This window comes from Argiope bruennichi, chromosome 3, assembly GCF_947563725.1.
Source record: "Argiope bruennichi chromosome 3, qqArgBrue1.1, whole genome shotgun sequence".
Lineage (NCBI taxonomy): Eukaryota > Metazoa > Arthropoda > Arachnida > Araneae > Araneidae > Argiope > Argiope bruennichi.
The window spans coordinates 73,775,468-73,791,907 of NC_079153.1; the positions used below are offsets into that span (position 1 = coordinate 73,775,468).

The 16,440-nt window shown below is 28.9% G+C and overlaps 1 protein-coding gene across 14 annotated transcripts in view; it reads left to right on the top strand.

Annotated features, from left to right (window-relative positions):
• Window positions 1-16,440, top strand: part of LOC129962641 (disks large 1 tumor suppressor protein-like) — a 402,450-nt gene that overhangs the window by 357,994 nt on the left and 28,016 nt on the right. For 11 of the 14 annotated variants that reach the window (XM_056076505.1, XM_056076514.1, XM_056076513.1 and 8 more), the window contains 4 exons: window positions 3,615-3,891; window positions 5,701-5,773; window positions 8,634-8,733; window positions 11,121-11,141. In XM_056076505.1, coding sequence (XP_055932480.1) covers window positions 3,615-3,891; window positions 5,701-5,773; window positions 8,634-8,733; window positions 11,121-11,141 — 471 coding nt within the window. The remainder of the gene's footprint in view (window positions 1-3,614; window positions 3,892-5,700; window positions 5,774-8,633; window positions 8,734-11,120; window positions 11,142-16,440) is intronic. The other 3 variants (XM_056076510.1, XM_056076512.1, XM_056076515.1) reach the window with 1 other exon arrangement.

The window sequence follows — 16,440 nt, forward strand, 5'->3', positions numbered from 1 at the left end:
AAAACAACGAACAGAGGAAAAAAATTGATTCCATAAATAAGACTTTTGTTGTTGTTGTTGTTGTTTCTGCTACTTTTTCTCATCATTGATGTAGGAGGGCGTTTACATGATTATGAAAAGTCATTTGACTAAGTAGATGAGCAAAATGGAAGGCTTAATTTAGTCCATCACTTACACAACCTGTCAACTTCGCTTAGAAGGACATGTCATCTCAACCCTCGCATAAATGAGGGGAGAGGAAGCGGTGTGCTTCTGCTTCTTATCATGCGTTCATAGAAATTATATTTAGATATTTCCTCCGGGAACAGAATTTCTGAAAGAAAAAAGTAAAGAAATTTGCGACACTTTCACAAAAATGCCGCATTTAAAAAGGTAGTGGGGTGTTTTGAGTCTTCGGCGTTCTTTCTTCTTAAATTCCACCTGCATGAAATGTCAATGCCTATCCTTCCGAGAAAAGTGTTATCCTTTTGCTCTCTGCGACTTTCATCTAAGTTGTGTAGAATTGCAACATGTATGATGCTCTTTGCATTGTTGCAATCTGTTGATGTTGTAGAACAGAATATGCAGGGAAAGTGATAAATCTTGATAATAAAAACATTGAAAAAATAAATACAATACTCAGCGTATAATTCTTGTTGACATTCTGTATAGAGAAAACTAAGATTTGTATTAGTATGTTCAGTTTCGTAGACCTAAATTAATTCTATTTTTTCAAAAAAATCTAGTATATTGGTGAACCGTAGGACCAGGATAACGTATTAGGCTGTACCACTAACGTACTTTAGTGGTACATTCTGACTAATGCAGAATTTGATACAATTATTTTTCAATGTTGTAAATAAAACTCCCAGAAAGTAAGAAGACAGGAGTTTTTGAGAATTCATTACCTGTATTTGTCAAGTTACATTTTATATAGAACTGAGATGTCAGAAACAATATACCAGTAATCGGAGAATGGCAAAGAAAATTATGAAGATTTATACCACTGAAGATCATCTGGCTAGAACTAAATTAAATAGGAAAGGCAAAAATTATCCCTCTGAAATTCTTTTGCGAAAAACGTTATGAATTTGGTTATTACCAATGACGCAATTCTCTAAATTATCAGATATTACAAACATTAGTTCTATTTTAGATGCCACCAAAAAATTTAATTCTGTTTAAGCGAGAATGCATGTGAAATGATATTTTAAATTTAATACTCCAAAACATGAGAATTAAATAATAGTTCTTTCTAGAATTTTTAAGAATTGAGTCATTATCACTATAGGAATTTTTTACTAATTTTTAGAAAAGAAAAAAGATTTTTTAAATTCTTAAACATTGCCAAAGAGTTTTTTTTTTTTTTTGCATTATATGATTAAAGTAGAGACACAATTTATTATAAAAGTGGAAGATTGAATATAAAACGAAATATTTTTTGCTTAATATCTGAAATTAAAACAAATATCTTTTTCTGTTTTTTTTTTAATGTTTTTTTTTCTTTTTGCTTTGTATATATAATTGCAGTATATAAGATTTTTTTAAAAATTTATATATAAATAACAAGATAAAAGAAGAAATATATAGTATTATAGTAACAAAGCTATTATTTATATATTTTTTCGAATCTGGTTTTCTATTTTTCCATCACAACATTTGATGTTCACATTTTATCAATAAATCTTCTGCTAAAATCTTTAGTTAAAGTATCTCGGGAAATAAAGAATATTTTTAGTCTAACGACTGTAAGGAAACCCTTTTATCCGAAAACAATTTGCAAAAGCGAATCGTACAAAAGAAAAGCGGAGGTTTGCTTAATGAGTGCTGTTTTTAACTTCTTTTGCGAAAATAAAAAAAGGAAGAAGGCAAAGAATTGGAAGAAGGATGTCTGCAGGCAAACTATAATGAACAAGCCTTGAACCGGAATGGTGATTCAATGCGGAAATTAAAAACACGGTCGCTCGTTATTTTTCCTTTCTCTTTCACCAAAAAATTGTTTTTGTTTGCAAAACTACAACAAACTATTTATTTTATTTTCATCTTCTGTCATCTGCATGTGACTCTAATTAAGAGCTGTTATTTAGAATTTGAATTTCTCTGAAAAATAAATTAATCCTTCTTTCTTTTGTAATTACAAATATTTTTAGGATAACATATTCTTTATTTGTATTCTTACTAATCTTAAAACTTTTCCCTATTAATATTAAAAATTCATATATTTAAAGCTACAACAATTTTAAATGTTTTCTACTTTATCAGAAATTTGATTTAATTTCTATAATTTCTCTGTAAGAATATCTATTTTTTATAGAGGAATAGTCTTCTATAGAGAATGTCTATTTTTTCTCTATGGAAAAAAATACTTATTTCTGGCTGTCAAAATTAAATAATTTTGATTAGAGATTTGAGATCAGATATTCCTTATATGAATATTTTTATCTAATTTTATACGTTTATATTTTTACCATTATTAACCATGTGTGAAAAAACTTTTTAACTTTTAGCATCTCCAAAAAGGACACTTTCTATCATTTCCGAGTTCAGCATTAGAGGTCATAGTTTAATAACCGTTTTTATAAATACGCACATTTTATTTTTTTCTGTTTAATTTTTTTTTATCTTTAATCTGCTCTATATTTTATTGCTGATCTAAGCTTGGAAATGATAAAAATTGTTTGAAAAGATCGCAACTTTTAAGTACTATTACAGACTTAATATGTCTATAATAATACTTAATGTCATTTAAACTTTATCATAATTTAGAAGTTCCTAATAACTGAATACAGTATTAAATCTCCATCCCATCTGAATACATTTTTTTTTTGGTCTGCTGACAATCAAATTCTAATTGTATCGGTTTGGCCTGTACGTTTCTTAGTGATTTTAAAAATTACTAACTTTTATCACAACTAATTCCGTTTTCTTTTCTGTAGATGTTTCCAAAATTAAAATCTTGTATTGACTATGACGTGATTTACTTTTGAACTAAAACTTAATTTTAAAATGAGTGATCAAGTTAATTATTTTGATTCAAAATAATAATGTTTCAATAAAAAAAATGCGTCTCCCGGAAAACGATTGTACATAGCTTAATAACACGTTTCCTTAAAGTTAAAAAAATGCATCCTACAATATTCTGTAGATTTATCTAAGACAAAACTTCGTACAAACATTCGTATAATCATCTCCTTTCTTGCCATAAATGTCTCCTCCTTTCCATAAATGCCTTGCTTGCCGTAATCCTTCATAAATGCTTGCATCTCCTTGCATCACCATTAATTATGCACATTGAATATTCTGTTGTATAAAATGTGTAATTTCAGTTTGAGGCAAGTCAGTTTACAATACAGCTAAATTAAATTGCCTGCAGCTGTCTTCTTAAGCTTGTTCTATGCATCAAAAAATCTCTATTTTGCACTTTAATTAATACAACTGTCCTTTCGTTTCAAAATAAAATCCAGTGGTTTAAATCTTGACTCAAAATCAAGTCGCCCCATAATAAATCGCCTAAGAACTTAGTACTTTTTAAAAAAAAGATTAGGAATTTATTGATTTTGAAAATCATTCAAATACTTAGTAGTGAGTTGCTTGTACATTTGTCTTATGAGCTCGTGGCTTCTTTTCGTTCATAGAGTACAACCGCTTCGAGGCCAAGATCCATGACCTGAGAGAACAGATGCTGAGCACCTCCGGCAGCCTGCGCACCTCTCAGAAGCGATCGCTCTACGTCAGGGCCCTCTTCGACTATGACCCATCCAAGGACAGCGGTCTGCCGAGCAGGGGTCTGGCCTTCCAGCTGGGCGACGTGCTACACGTCATCAACGCCAGCGACGACGAGTGGTGGCAGGCCACCAAGATTCTGCCCGGGGGACAAGAGGAGGGCATCGGTATAGTGCCCTCCAAAAGAAGGTAACAGGAGATCATTTTATTAAAACCCTGTTCAAATTTTCTCTTGTGTATAAATCATGGATGTTTACCACAGGGAATAGTCATTTACCATCACATTTCCAACCTCACTGTGTCTTACAACAATCTTTTTAGTTCAAATTAGGATGAATTATCAATGGTATTAATAGTAATTAAGAATAATACCTATTGTAGGTTTTCTAGAGCCTTGTGTAAGATTCTTTTATTACATACCCAATTGGTGCATCAAGAATCACAATGAATGTATGCGCAGAGACATGGAGTGATGATCTATCCTATGAAAATGTCATTATCTATTGTAGATAATGACATTTTTAAGGTCCGCAACACATTGCCAGTCAATATGTTTATGTATTTTTCATTTACATACATTATTCTAATACAAGTGAAATTTTTAGGATTTTCAGTATAATTTTAAGTCAGTTAAGTATTTTCTTCTTAATGTATTTTATTATTCATATTATACCAAGTATGTCATTATCTATGTGTATGGCATTTAGTTAATATCTATACATTTCCCATATTTAAATAACAGCAAAACAATGAGTTAAGTTTCTATTCTTCACAGATTACCCAGGAACTTCTCTCGTGTATTTTTGGAGCTGGGGGGGGGGGGCGTAGAGTGATAAAAGTTGCTTATAGAAATTTCAGAACAGATATAAAGCTAAATACCAGTATAACTCAATTTTTCTAACACTTCAGAAAGAACTAATTCAGTTACCTTCTCTTAACAAAATGTTCCAGACGTGAAACAAATACAGAGATTTAAGACACGTGAGAGTCTCAATTTGGCCCATTTTTGACATAATATTTATTTTTGAATATTTTTTAATTGAAATTAATATATTCGAAATTTGTTTGCATTTGTGAAGAAGCTAGAAAAATTCAGTTGTAAGCACCTATTTAAGCGAGGTTTCAAAACTATCAATGGTGTGTCTCATTTTCAGATTTTTGTGGGTTTTTAATTGTTACAGACATGATATTTTTAGTAAGTGCAATTTTTATTTACGTGAAAGTTTACTATCATGTTTCTGATAGTCAAGGATTGTTTTGTTAATTATATAACTGTTTTCTGAGTATAAAAAAGTGAAAATATAAAATTTCATATAACTGTCAAGAATTTTTTTTTTTTAATTTTGATTTTTGTCTACAGTAAAAAAAGATATGTTACGGTAGACAAAGTCACGTTCAAGAAATGTAACGATAGACTTATCACTTTCTTTTTCAGTTTTATATTAATTAGAAAACGAAAAATAAACTGCAGTTTCCTTTCGTTTTTATATTTTAAAAGCATCTTGTTTTTTTAAAAAAAATTGAGGCCATTTATTTGGGACACTGTTTAACACCCTTTCATTAATAAGCGCAATTTAAGATCTCTATACTTAAAATACATTTTACAAGTGAAAGAAATTTAGTATCAGTGTAAAGTTTTAAATTTATATTTCAGAACCCTTATTATTCGCAAAGGGGTTCTAGATAATTAAATTGTTTATATTCTTCAACAATTATAAATATAATTTAAGTGTAAAAATTATTTATAATAACTTAATCTCAAAAATTCAAAAAAATTAAGATGATTTATTAGTTTATGCATTTAAATGTATGATTTCGAAACAGGTAGAGATCGGATGCCCTCTCTAATTCTTTAACATCTTAAAATAACGATAGTAAATAAAATCATTTGTAATCTTCGCATCTTTCTGACAGACATTTTAATCAAATTATAGAAAACATTATATATTTCCAGAATTTGTCCCCATTAATATCCTATTTTTCTTGTGCTTATTACAGGGTGGAGAGAAAAGAAAAAGCGAGACTAAAATCGGTTAAATTTCAGGGAAAGAGCAGCGTAAACGACGGAAAGGTAAGTCTTCATTTAACGACTCAAAAATATATTTTATAGAAATAATGCGAATCTAAACAAACGAGTATCCATGATCTCTTGAAACAATAAAAAGGATGTGGTTACATAGAAGGGTAAATACATAGATAGATTAATAATGTGCGTTATAATACTTAAGATTGCAATGTACTCACAGTGCCAGAAAAACTGCAAGCATAGCAGATTGTTTGTGAATCATTGAAAAAACCATGCTGGAATCTCACCGTTATTAATGATAAATCAATTTCGAAATAAGACTAACCATATCATATAAACGTGTTTATACATATTTTACGATTCACGAAATAGCTTCATGAAATTGAATAAATTTCGTTTCGAATGTATAGTTTAATTAGATATAATATTAAAAACTAAATCTGTTCAAATTCATCTTTCCTTCAAAACACTAAATGCCAAGTTCTGATACGTAAAATATCTCTGGGTAGAGGAGTCAAATGCTTTTAAATCATAAAAGGATTCTAGTAATTAAAATTATTAAGTAAAATATTGTTAGTTTTCCTTCTATGAATGACATGGCATACTCTATATCGAAAGGCATTCGAATCATATTCAGAGTTACTTTAAAAATTGATATATTCTGCATAATTTTAAACAATAATGTCTACGAATTGACATAATGTCTGCACTGACTACAGATTGCCATCCAAACAGCTGATTCGGCAGAGATGTTGGTTATATTTGATTTCTATTAAATCGTTTATACATATAACTTCGTTGTTCCATCAAATTTCCAGGCATTAAGGATTCATTCTGTATTTGAAATTTTCAAAAGACGATCAGCTCTATTTTCATAGCGACATTAAAAACATAAATGTGGGGTTCATCTATCTTCTAAATTTCAAGATATTGTAACTTCGTTTTCATTCGTCTTGTAAACTACACGGCTATTAAACAGAATCATTCTTCTTTCATTTTGAACAACGGAAGAAAATCACGCGATAAAATATTTGATGAAACAATGATAATGGTTTGAATTTCAGGGCAGCAATGTTATTAGAAATTTTTAGAAACTAGGCAAAAAAAATTAATGCCAAAATTTAGAAAAGGTTTGCCCTATTATTAAATTACTAGTATTAAAAGACATATTTTATAATTTTGAAATGATATAAAATGTATTTTTGTGCAATAATATTTTTGGAAATTGTCACAAAAAAAACCCTGAAAAATTCATATATTCTCCTTTATTATTAGAAAATGTTATGTGTATTATCGTTTTCATTTTCAAGCTAAAATGAGTCAGAATATATTAAAAGGTCATAAATCCAGAGAAAATATAATCAAACAATGATATTTGGCTTATCTTTTTGCATTGCAATTTGTAAAATAAAATTAGTATACGAATAGTTACTTCATTAGCACTTTAAATGCGTTAACGATTTCATATTCTTATTTTTTATCAAGTAAAGTTGAAATGTATTTCTGCATCAGGTCGTGTAAGTAATTTGATACTTTGTTTATAATAATGGTATTCCATAAATGCAAATAATAAATATAAAACGAAAAGATGGAATTTATAAGTAACCACTTAATCTGAACAGTTATTGAGCTTTCTAACCGAGAAATTGCCTGCAGTAGCGTACAGCAAAAAATATATATATATATAAAACTGTGCAAGAAGTTCACCCTAGAATTTTAGTCGAATGCTATCATTTTGAATGTTTTAATCCAGTTCGAAATTAAAAATGAAAATAAATGTCATTCTTAGCATTTCTCAAAAAACTATTAACAGCATTCACACAACATTTGGATGAAGAAATTAATTCAATCCAAAATGGTGAAATAGTAAAACTGGTTCATCGATTAAGAAATAGGGTACAAAGTCCAGAAAAATTGAAAAAATAAAATTCTCAACAGATAACAAGAAGTATAAAAACATCTGGATGGCAAACTGTAAGAATTCAAGTTAAAAAATCGTCACTTTTAACAATATCTGTAAATCCAAACTAAGTTTTTGCTTAAAAGCTTCAATAAACTATATTAACCAGCGATAGCGTTTTCCTATGATTCTTATATATGCTAACACAATATGCTTAGTTTTGTGTTTCGTAATATTATGAAGAAAGCCGAATATGCATTTTCCTTGGAACACCGTACCATTTGCACTTTTAATCCATTTAAAGGAAATTTTGTTCATTTCCTTATAAAATTTCATTAATCAAGCTCATAAAATTTAACATGTATTTTAGCTTTCCTATTCACATTTATGCAAATAGGCAGACCAATCTGATTGGTCTGATTTGATGCAGAATTTGATATGACTCTACAATGTTGATGATAAAATACATGTTAAATTTTATCTTTCTAATATTTGCGCTCTTAAATCACGATCACATGTACGCAGACGGAACATAATTCTATAGAAAAAATTTGAATATTCTATAATTTTGATGATAAAATCACAAATCAAATTTCATCGCTTTCGTTTATTGTCTTTGCGACAGTCATAGTATCAAAAATACTTTTTTGAAAACTATAACTAAATAAAAAAAAATATTCATTTAAATCTCGTTAAAAATATTCATTAATATCAGGTTTTTTTACACAATACTTTCTGTTCGTTCACTTCGAAAATGAAAATATAGACATTTTTTTAATATTATTTTAAATCAAAATTTCTTTACTTAACTTGATATTATTAACTATGCAAGAGAGGACACAGATGAAAAATAATTTTGTTACCGGTACTTTCATATGTGAGTGGAAAATAATGCTTCGTCGACCTACTCTGCATTCAACGCGTTAATGCCAAGATCAAATTTGTGGTGTTATCATAGAAAAACGATCGCTGTCCCTGAAATAATTGTTTCCTGTGTTTTTTCAGAGCACTCTGGACCGTAAAAAGAAAAATTTTTCTTTTTCTCGCAAATTTCCTTTCATGAAGAGCAAGGAAAATGCGGGCGAAGACGGCAGTGACGTCGAAAGTAAGAGAAAAGCCCTCTAACATCCCCTTCTCTTTCTGTTCTTTATCACTGTACCTAGTGCTGACCAGTCACTGAAACCACAAGTTGTTGCATGCTTTTCTCGGTTATCTTGAGGAAGCAGTTTCAGTAATTTTCATGAGTTAAAATTTCAGAGTAAATATAGTTTTTTTAACTTCTTTAATAATATCATATGATAAATTAGATAAAAATGAATTTAATTGAAAGCTAATAGTATTAAAATAGGAACAAAATAGGGAATATTTCGAAAGTTCTTAAAAAGAAGTCGATTTAAAATAATAGATATGGTAATAGATGTGTCAACAATGTTAATAAGTAGATCAAAATTAATATTTTCTGTGACCACTACTATATACTATCTTATTTATAAAAACATTAAATTTAAATTTCCCAAATTAACACTTTCCTTGCTAAAATGAAAATTTGTCTTTAATTGCTCTTAACTTTCTAACTGCCAGAATTCTTATAATGTATCTGTCATTGGCATCTATGCTTCTGTTCCAAATCATAAGCATCCTAAATTAAGTCTTCTAAATTTTCTTATTTAATTTTAGTAATATATTAATGGCGCATCATTTTTCAGCAACTTAAGATTGAAAATAGCAATCTAATTATCTTAAGAAACTGAAATTATTACCCTTTCTCCATTTGACTTTCCCCCCCATATAAATTCTTTATCTACAAGTAATTTTTGAAATCCACAATAAATTAATATAAGCAGTGACTATTCGTGTTTGATTTTGCATTATCCTATATATTTTGATAAAATACTAGCAAGAGCTAATATTCCAACTACACTCTGCTAAAAGTATTCAAACATTCGTTTCTAACCTGTTAATCGGGTAATTAACTTATATTCAGCTCGTTTTGCATTGGAATGTTTCGTCATACCCAGTTAACAAGTTAAATGGATGGAAACGAGACCTCAAAAGTTGAGGGCTTCCATAAAAAAAAGTATTCAAATTTGATTTTTTAGTGGATATTAAATAATTTTAGTTTTATTTGCTAAGAAATTAAACCAATTCTGGTTTTTATTTTGGCTCCACTCATGCAGTTTTACTTCGTTTATTTATACGTCAGTCAATGAAGATTAGTCTATTGCTTTAGACAGTCCGAGACAAATCAAATCATTTTCAACCTACATTATTCAGGAAAAACAATAAAAGTGGAATCTAAATTTTGATTTTTAAGCAGAAAAATTTCTGTTCATAGTAAAATTATTTAGGTATGAATATTTGACAGCTAATTGTTTTATCTGCATTCTATATAAATAAGAATTCAAGCAAACTACTTAGCAGAAAACTGTGAAAAAAAATTTTTTATTCTTCCATTATGCTGAAAATTTGTTAAATTGTTTGACTGTATTAACAGATTTTACCTGTCAATTCTTAACGGTTTTGATAAGAACTCTGAAATTTTCTAATTTCAACAACTTAGTAATTTTCCTTCATGTGACTGTACAGCACTATTTTAGTTTTAATATATCCAAAAAGGACTATATTATTCACTTCCTTTTCTTGCAATTATCTTAATATTTAGTTTTCACTTCATCTTCCTGAATGTTGTCTCCAAAATTTAACAAATACACAAACACATTTACCCTCATTCCCCTAATTAACTTTCATACTGACTGTTTGACATCGTGGACCATGCATTTATGTTAGTTGCAGCACTTTTGTGTGCGATGCTTTTTCCTACAGTAGTTGCTTCATTTACATTTGGCATTTTAGAAAATGTAGAAAATGCATGTCAATCAAAAGCATGATGACATTTTTTACAGGAATAGATAATGCACTGAAATTGAAGTTTCCTCGAAAATTTCTGCGATGACAAACCTGTTTATCGATGAAAACGGGTTGTTTTTAAATTTTTTCTAAATTTCCAGTGGTATCTCTAAATATGCAAATTGGCGTACAAAGCTTGTTTTAAATTCAAAGGCGTTATAGAAATCATTAAAAAGTTCAGAAGAGATTACAGAATATTTAATAGATTTGTACATGGCTGATTGCATCTGTAAAATGTCTTGTAATCTTTCACGAATGAAGCGATTTTTATTTAACTCTCAAATATTAATTGTCATCATGTAGTGTGACATCTATAAGGGAATAATTTTTCTACAAAACAGCTATTTTTTCCACACACTTCGTAATCAACATTTCTCTATAAATTAAAATCAAAAAAATTAATTATCGTCAATCATTTATTAAATTTTTCTTAGCCTAACCATCAACCATGGAATTCATGGATTGTATTTGTTGCCCATTCAATAATCATTCATAGACTTATTTTTATTCTTACTTCTATTGTGGTATGATTTTTATGAATCCAATAACCTCTGACCTGTTGTCTTTCATGTGGTGTCCTTGCAGGAGACGGATCGCCTACCAAAGGTTAGTTGATTTACCAAACCCACACAGGTTCTTTTTCTTTCACCTTTCCTTATCCAACTCTGAAATGTGTTAACACATTGATGACGGTATTCTATGAATATGTTTAGACTTTATAATAATATAATTTCATAATACAATTTCTAAACAAACCCATCAAAAATATTTATTAAATACGTGGATGTTTCAAAAAGTTTCCATACCATCTTGTTGCTAAAAAAGTACATTAGTTACCTAGCATGATTTCCTTGTTTAAACTTATCTTTTCTGCAATTTATTATCCATATTTCTGGACTGTCATCCGTTAGTTTAGGTAAGCGAGTCATCAATGCCTTCTGAGATTATTTTTGGATATAGAAACGGTAAGAAAAATTGGTACCTTCATTTTTGCAGCCTCTTTATTTTCGACGGAATTAAGAAATTCATAAAAGACAAATAATATCTTGTGAATATTGTGGCTGTGAAAGTTATAAAATGATAAGGATAATGGGAAAACTTGCGAGCAAGGAATTACTATATTGTCTTAAGAATCTAGTTCCTTATCGATCCATTTGCTTGCAATAAGTTTTCTTCCTCTCATGACATAGAACTTTTCTTAAAATTCATGTATGGCTTTCAAGGACAAATTTGCAATGTCTGTCCACGGAGATTATGTCCACATAGAACATAATCTCTGTTCCGTTATTACTCGAAGTATCACTTCTAATTCATCGCCTAATAATTCCGCCAAGAATTCCTAAATAATTTTCATGTTCTCGAACCGATTTGTCTAATTCAACATAAAATTTCAAAATTGTTGCATCTTTCTGTGTAAAATGTAATTGCGGATTACCTCATGCTTGTGATCCCCCAAAACATTTCTATAATGTAATAACGTTAAACTTATTCCCTGTCAATCCATCGCCAACCAAACTCTGCTGTACTACTTAACTGCTACAGGAACTTTTTGATACGTCTACGTGCATAAATAATAAATGAAGCTATCCAGTGTCCATATTTCAATTTGATTTAATGATAATTTAGTACTTTATATATATATAAACATTGTTTAATGAATAATAAATAGAATATATAATAATTAATTGATAAAAATTATTTGTAAAGATGTTTAAGACATCTTCCCTTATTATTGTTGTAGTACATTTTACTTCTTTCATTTTTAACATTTATGTACAAGAGAGAAAATTCAAAGTTTTTTTTTTCCTATTTACATAAGAAATCTTCTATTTTTGACTGTATTTTCGTTATTGGATAAAAATTTCTCAAAACATAGCTATCAAAGTATGCAAAAATTTTAAAGAAAGAATCATCAGTTGTATGACTGAGAGGGTGGGAAGGATATTGTTTCAAATACTATAGCTTATATAAGTGGATATTGGTAAATCCAGTCAAGGGAAATTAAATGAGCTTCGATAGTTATCGTTGATTATCACTCAAAATATCTCCGAATATAAACTATTTTTGTGTGAGTTATACCATCAATGAATGAAATTCTAGTATTTTTGTGGGGTTTTTTTTTTTTAATTTAAGCTTGTTAACTACTATATATAAAATAGCTAAGTATTGAGTAAAATGACCAACTTTTCCGATCTTTATTAAATAGAGACATTTGTAATTAAAAGAAATACATAATGAATAGTGTTTTTTTCCTACAGAAAAAGAGTGATTCTACCAACTTTGTTTTCAAAAATTAGATTTGAATGGCTTTTTGAATTGCATTCGATTGCCATGTTTCGAAAAATATTCAATTGTTTACTCCACCAAGTACATTTCACAATATTTCTCAAATGAATTGATATGTTTTATTTTACCATATAGAAAATATTCTTTAAAAAGATATTTTCTAACTTATTTTGGAATTTTAAAAAATGGCTTGAATTTCATTCAATGGCATTCACGTACAGGATGTTCATATTTATCGTGACCCAATAGCTAATTTCTAAACCATTAGAAATAGATAAATAATTCCGATTGGAAAGATGCTTTAAATGATGAGAAGAATTATATTTCATATTATTTCAGGCAATTAATATATTTCTCAATAAAGTACGAAATCTTAATTTCTACACAGTGTACCCATCCTATCAAACTATTTTTGAAATTGTAAAAGTTTTATTTTTAAAAAACTCCATTCCTCTATTCCTATATTCGACTTATTAAATGTTTAAAATCATTTTCTATAAATTTTACAGATAAATCCGTGTACAATAATAGATATTAAAGAATCATTTGTGAATTGAAATAAATCACCGTTAATTTAATTTCTAAAATTTTCCTTAAAATAAATGTGTATACTACTCCTATATAAATGAAACACCAATAACTTAGTCCATTTTAATCATAAAACGTTGGAATTTTTCTTTATCGTGTGTTTTAAAGGGTCTATAATTTTTTATTAACATGATTGATAGGGCCATGGAATCGTATAAAAAAATTCACAACTTTTTCAGAAGTGCATTTATTAACTCAATCAACATAAAATATAATTCTTCCCGCCACTTAAAACATTTTTCTAACTAGAACTATATCTCTAGAGGTTCATATATTAGCTATTGGGTCATGACAAAAGCGGACATCCTGTATATTATTCAATTATAAGTGTCATAAAGACATTTTCTTATTTTTAATTATATTATAAAACTATCATTATCGGCTTTTGTTATGTGATATATAAGACATCTTAACCCTTTAGTCAATTTTAACTCTTATAAAAAATGCATAATAAAATCGAGACTTTTCATCTCCCGTCACCAATGTGTTAAGCATGGTGCAGAGGAAATTCATCCAAATGGTTTTTCGCATTGAATATTAATCTTTTAAGCTCTGCCCACCGAAGCAGTTTAGCTTAATTCGTGCTTCTCAGAATTAGAATTTAATTCATTCATCATAGTTTTCTGACAGCAGTTTGAACAATGAGTAATGCATTCGATAATGGAGCGCAATTATCCAATCGATAGTGAAGTCTTCAGAAGAGTATTTTCAGCTTCAGTTAATGACAACTTATTTGTCCTAAAGCTAGAAAATTGTAATTAGTACACGAGCATGTTATCCAAAGTTATTTACGACCTTTTTATCGATAATCGTGTTTTCCCTTAACTTTTATACTATCAGTTTTCTTTTTAACTCAAGCCTTAATAAAGCGTTATGCTAAATCTGTTTTCTAAAGTTTTTTCATGCGTAATCGTTTATGTTAGAACATTGGAATTTGGCAACTCCAGGGTGGTAAGAAATATATATTGCATTGGCCTTTTTGGCTGAAATCATTTGGGTCATTATTATTCTAGAAAAGGATTGGAAGAAAATAATTAGTTATGAAAATAGTATTTTTTTTAATTCGTAATAAGTATTCAAGCAGTATACTGAAAAAGAAAAATCATGGTATTTGCAAAAGAGGTTCGGTAAAGGTACACGGTGTCTCTTGGGTAGGAAAAATGTATGTACCTTTTACTAATACATGCTTATATATTCATAAGTATTGCCAAAAAAAGAAAAAAAAATATTTTCTTAATTTATGAAATACTTTCTCCAAAAGATAATACAATTTTGAGTAATATTAATTTATGCGCATTTTAGATATTACTCATTAAAATATTTATTAATATTTCTACATTTATTTATAGAAATTTGTTGCAATTCGATATTTATTATGGGCAACGGAAATTCAGTAAACAAATGGCCGTTTTTTGTTTTTTGGTGGGCAAGTACCCCATTGTTGTGTCACTCAATTATAGTCAACTATTGGCAAGACTGTTTCTGATAATAAAGTGTTAAGTTTAGCACAGGAAATAAATAGTTTTGGTTCTATTTTTAATTTTTACCAACTGTATTCTAAAATTACATTCTTCTCTTACTTTCTTCAAAAGACAGTGGAAGGACAGCAATGAGTTCTAGAGTTACTTTTGGAGGGCTAAAATATTTTTCATAGAACATGTACGCCTTGTAAATAGTCTAAAGATTAAATATCGTCCCGAAGATTGTGCAATGCCTATTGATGCGAAATGTAGATTCGAAAATACGGGCATCAGAAATATAATTCAAATATTCAAATGCTTTTAATAATTTTCGAATCAAAAGGTATTATTCTTTTATCTCTGGATTTCTTACTGGCAGCGTAGAAAATGAAAACGAGATTTTTTTAAAAATTTTGAATAAAGAATTTGCTAAGAATAAAATAATTTATAATCTTAATTTTTAGGATTTTAATGGATGGAATATTTTTTTATTGTAATCAAAATGTAATAAAAATAAGGCACACAAATTTCGCGTCTATTTTCATAACGCATTTTATTTGGAAATATTATGCAGGAATATAAAACACTTCATCATGGAAGATGTATTTATTTTTTTTCAGGATAATCACAAAATTTTGATTAAAAACAAAACTATGCTTCAGCTGTGATTTTTTTTATTTTGCTCCCTATTTTTTCTAAACAGAAATTATTTATAACATGCTTTTTTTGCAATTTTTTTCTTGATATGTTTCCTATTTCTGTTGCTTTTTCTGTATTCTGAATATATTTTCTTCCTATTCAGCTACTTATGCTACACATGTAGTTCTCTTGGGTAAATATTTTTCTTTCGCTTAATTGCTAATTATATCCCTTAGCATAGAAGAAAAGATAGCAGAAACATTATATGCATGCTTTTTATTCTGTTTAAGAAGAGAAAACAATTATTTCGAATAAACAATTTGTAGAATTTATTAAATATGCGAATCCGGGGTGGTATTCGTCTGGACGGAATGTGCTCGCGTGAACTGGGATTACAATCGTCTAATTAAATGCCTGAATGAGAGCTTTCTTTTAGAGAATGCCTTCCAAGTATTTGAGGGGGCTTTATCAATAGCAGCTTTAAATATGATATTTGATTGAAGGAAATCATATATCCATGCTGCAATGCATTGGACAGATTTGTATGAAATCCGCCCAGAAGTTTAAATTCCGTTCCTTCCAGCCTCGGCTGTGATCCCTTCTGGGTAAAATGCCACTACTAAAAATATTTAAATATCAAGGCTTAACTTGATTCTACGAAAGGGCCTCGAACATTCAAATCTCCCTGTCGAATTTTGCGTTAACTACACTAAGGGCAAAGCATTATAAGATGTTTGTAAATGAATATCCTAACTTTGTCTAGCTGTTAAAAGAAAACTAAACAAACATAACCATGTTGTTCATCAGAAATTACAAATAATAGTCTGAAATTGACCCTTTTCATTCGAAAAAGTAATTTTTAATGCATAATTATTCACCTAATACAGAGACTTGTTTATTGCTCCGAAAAATAAATATATATATAATTGTTT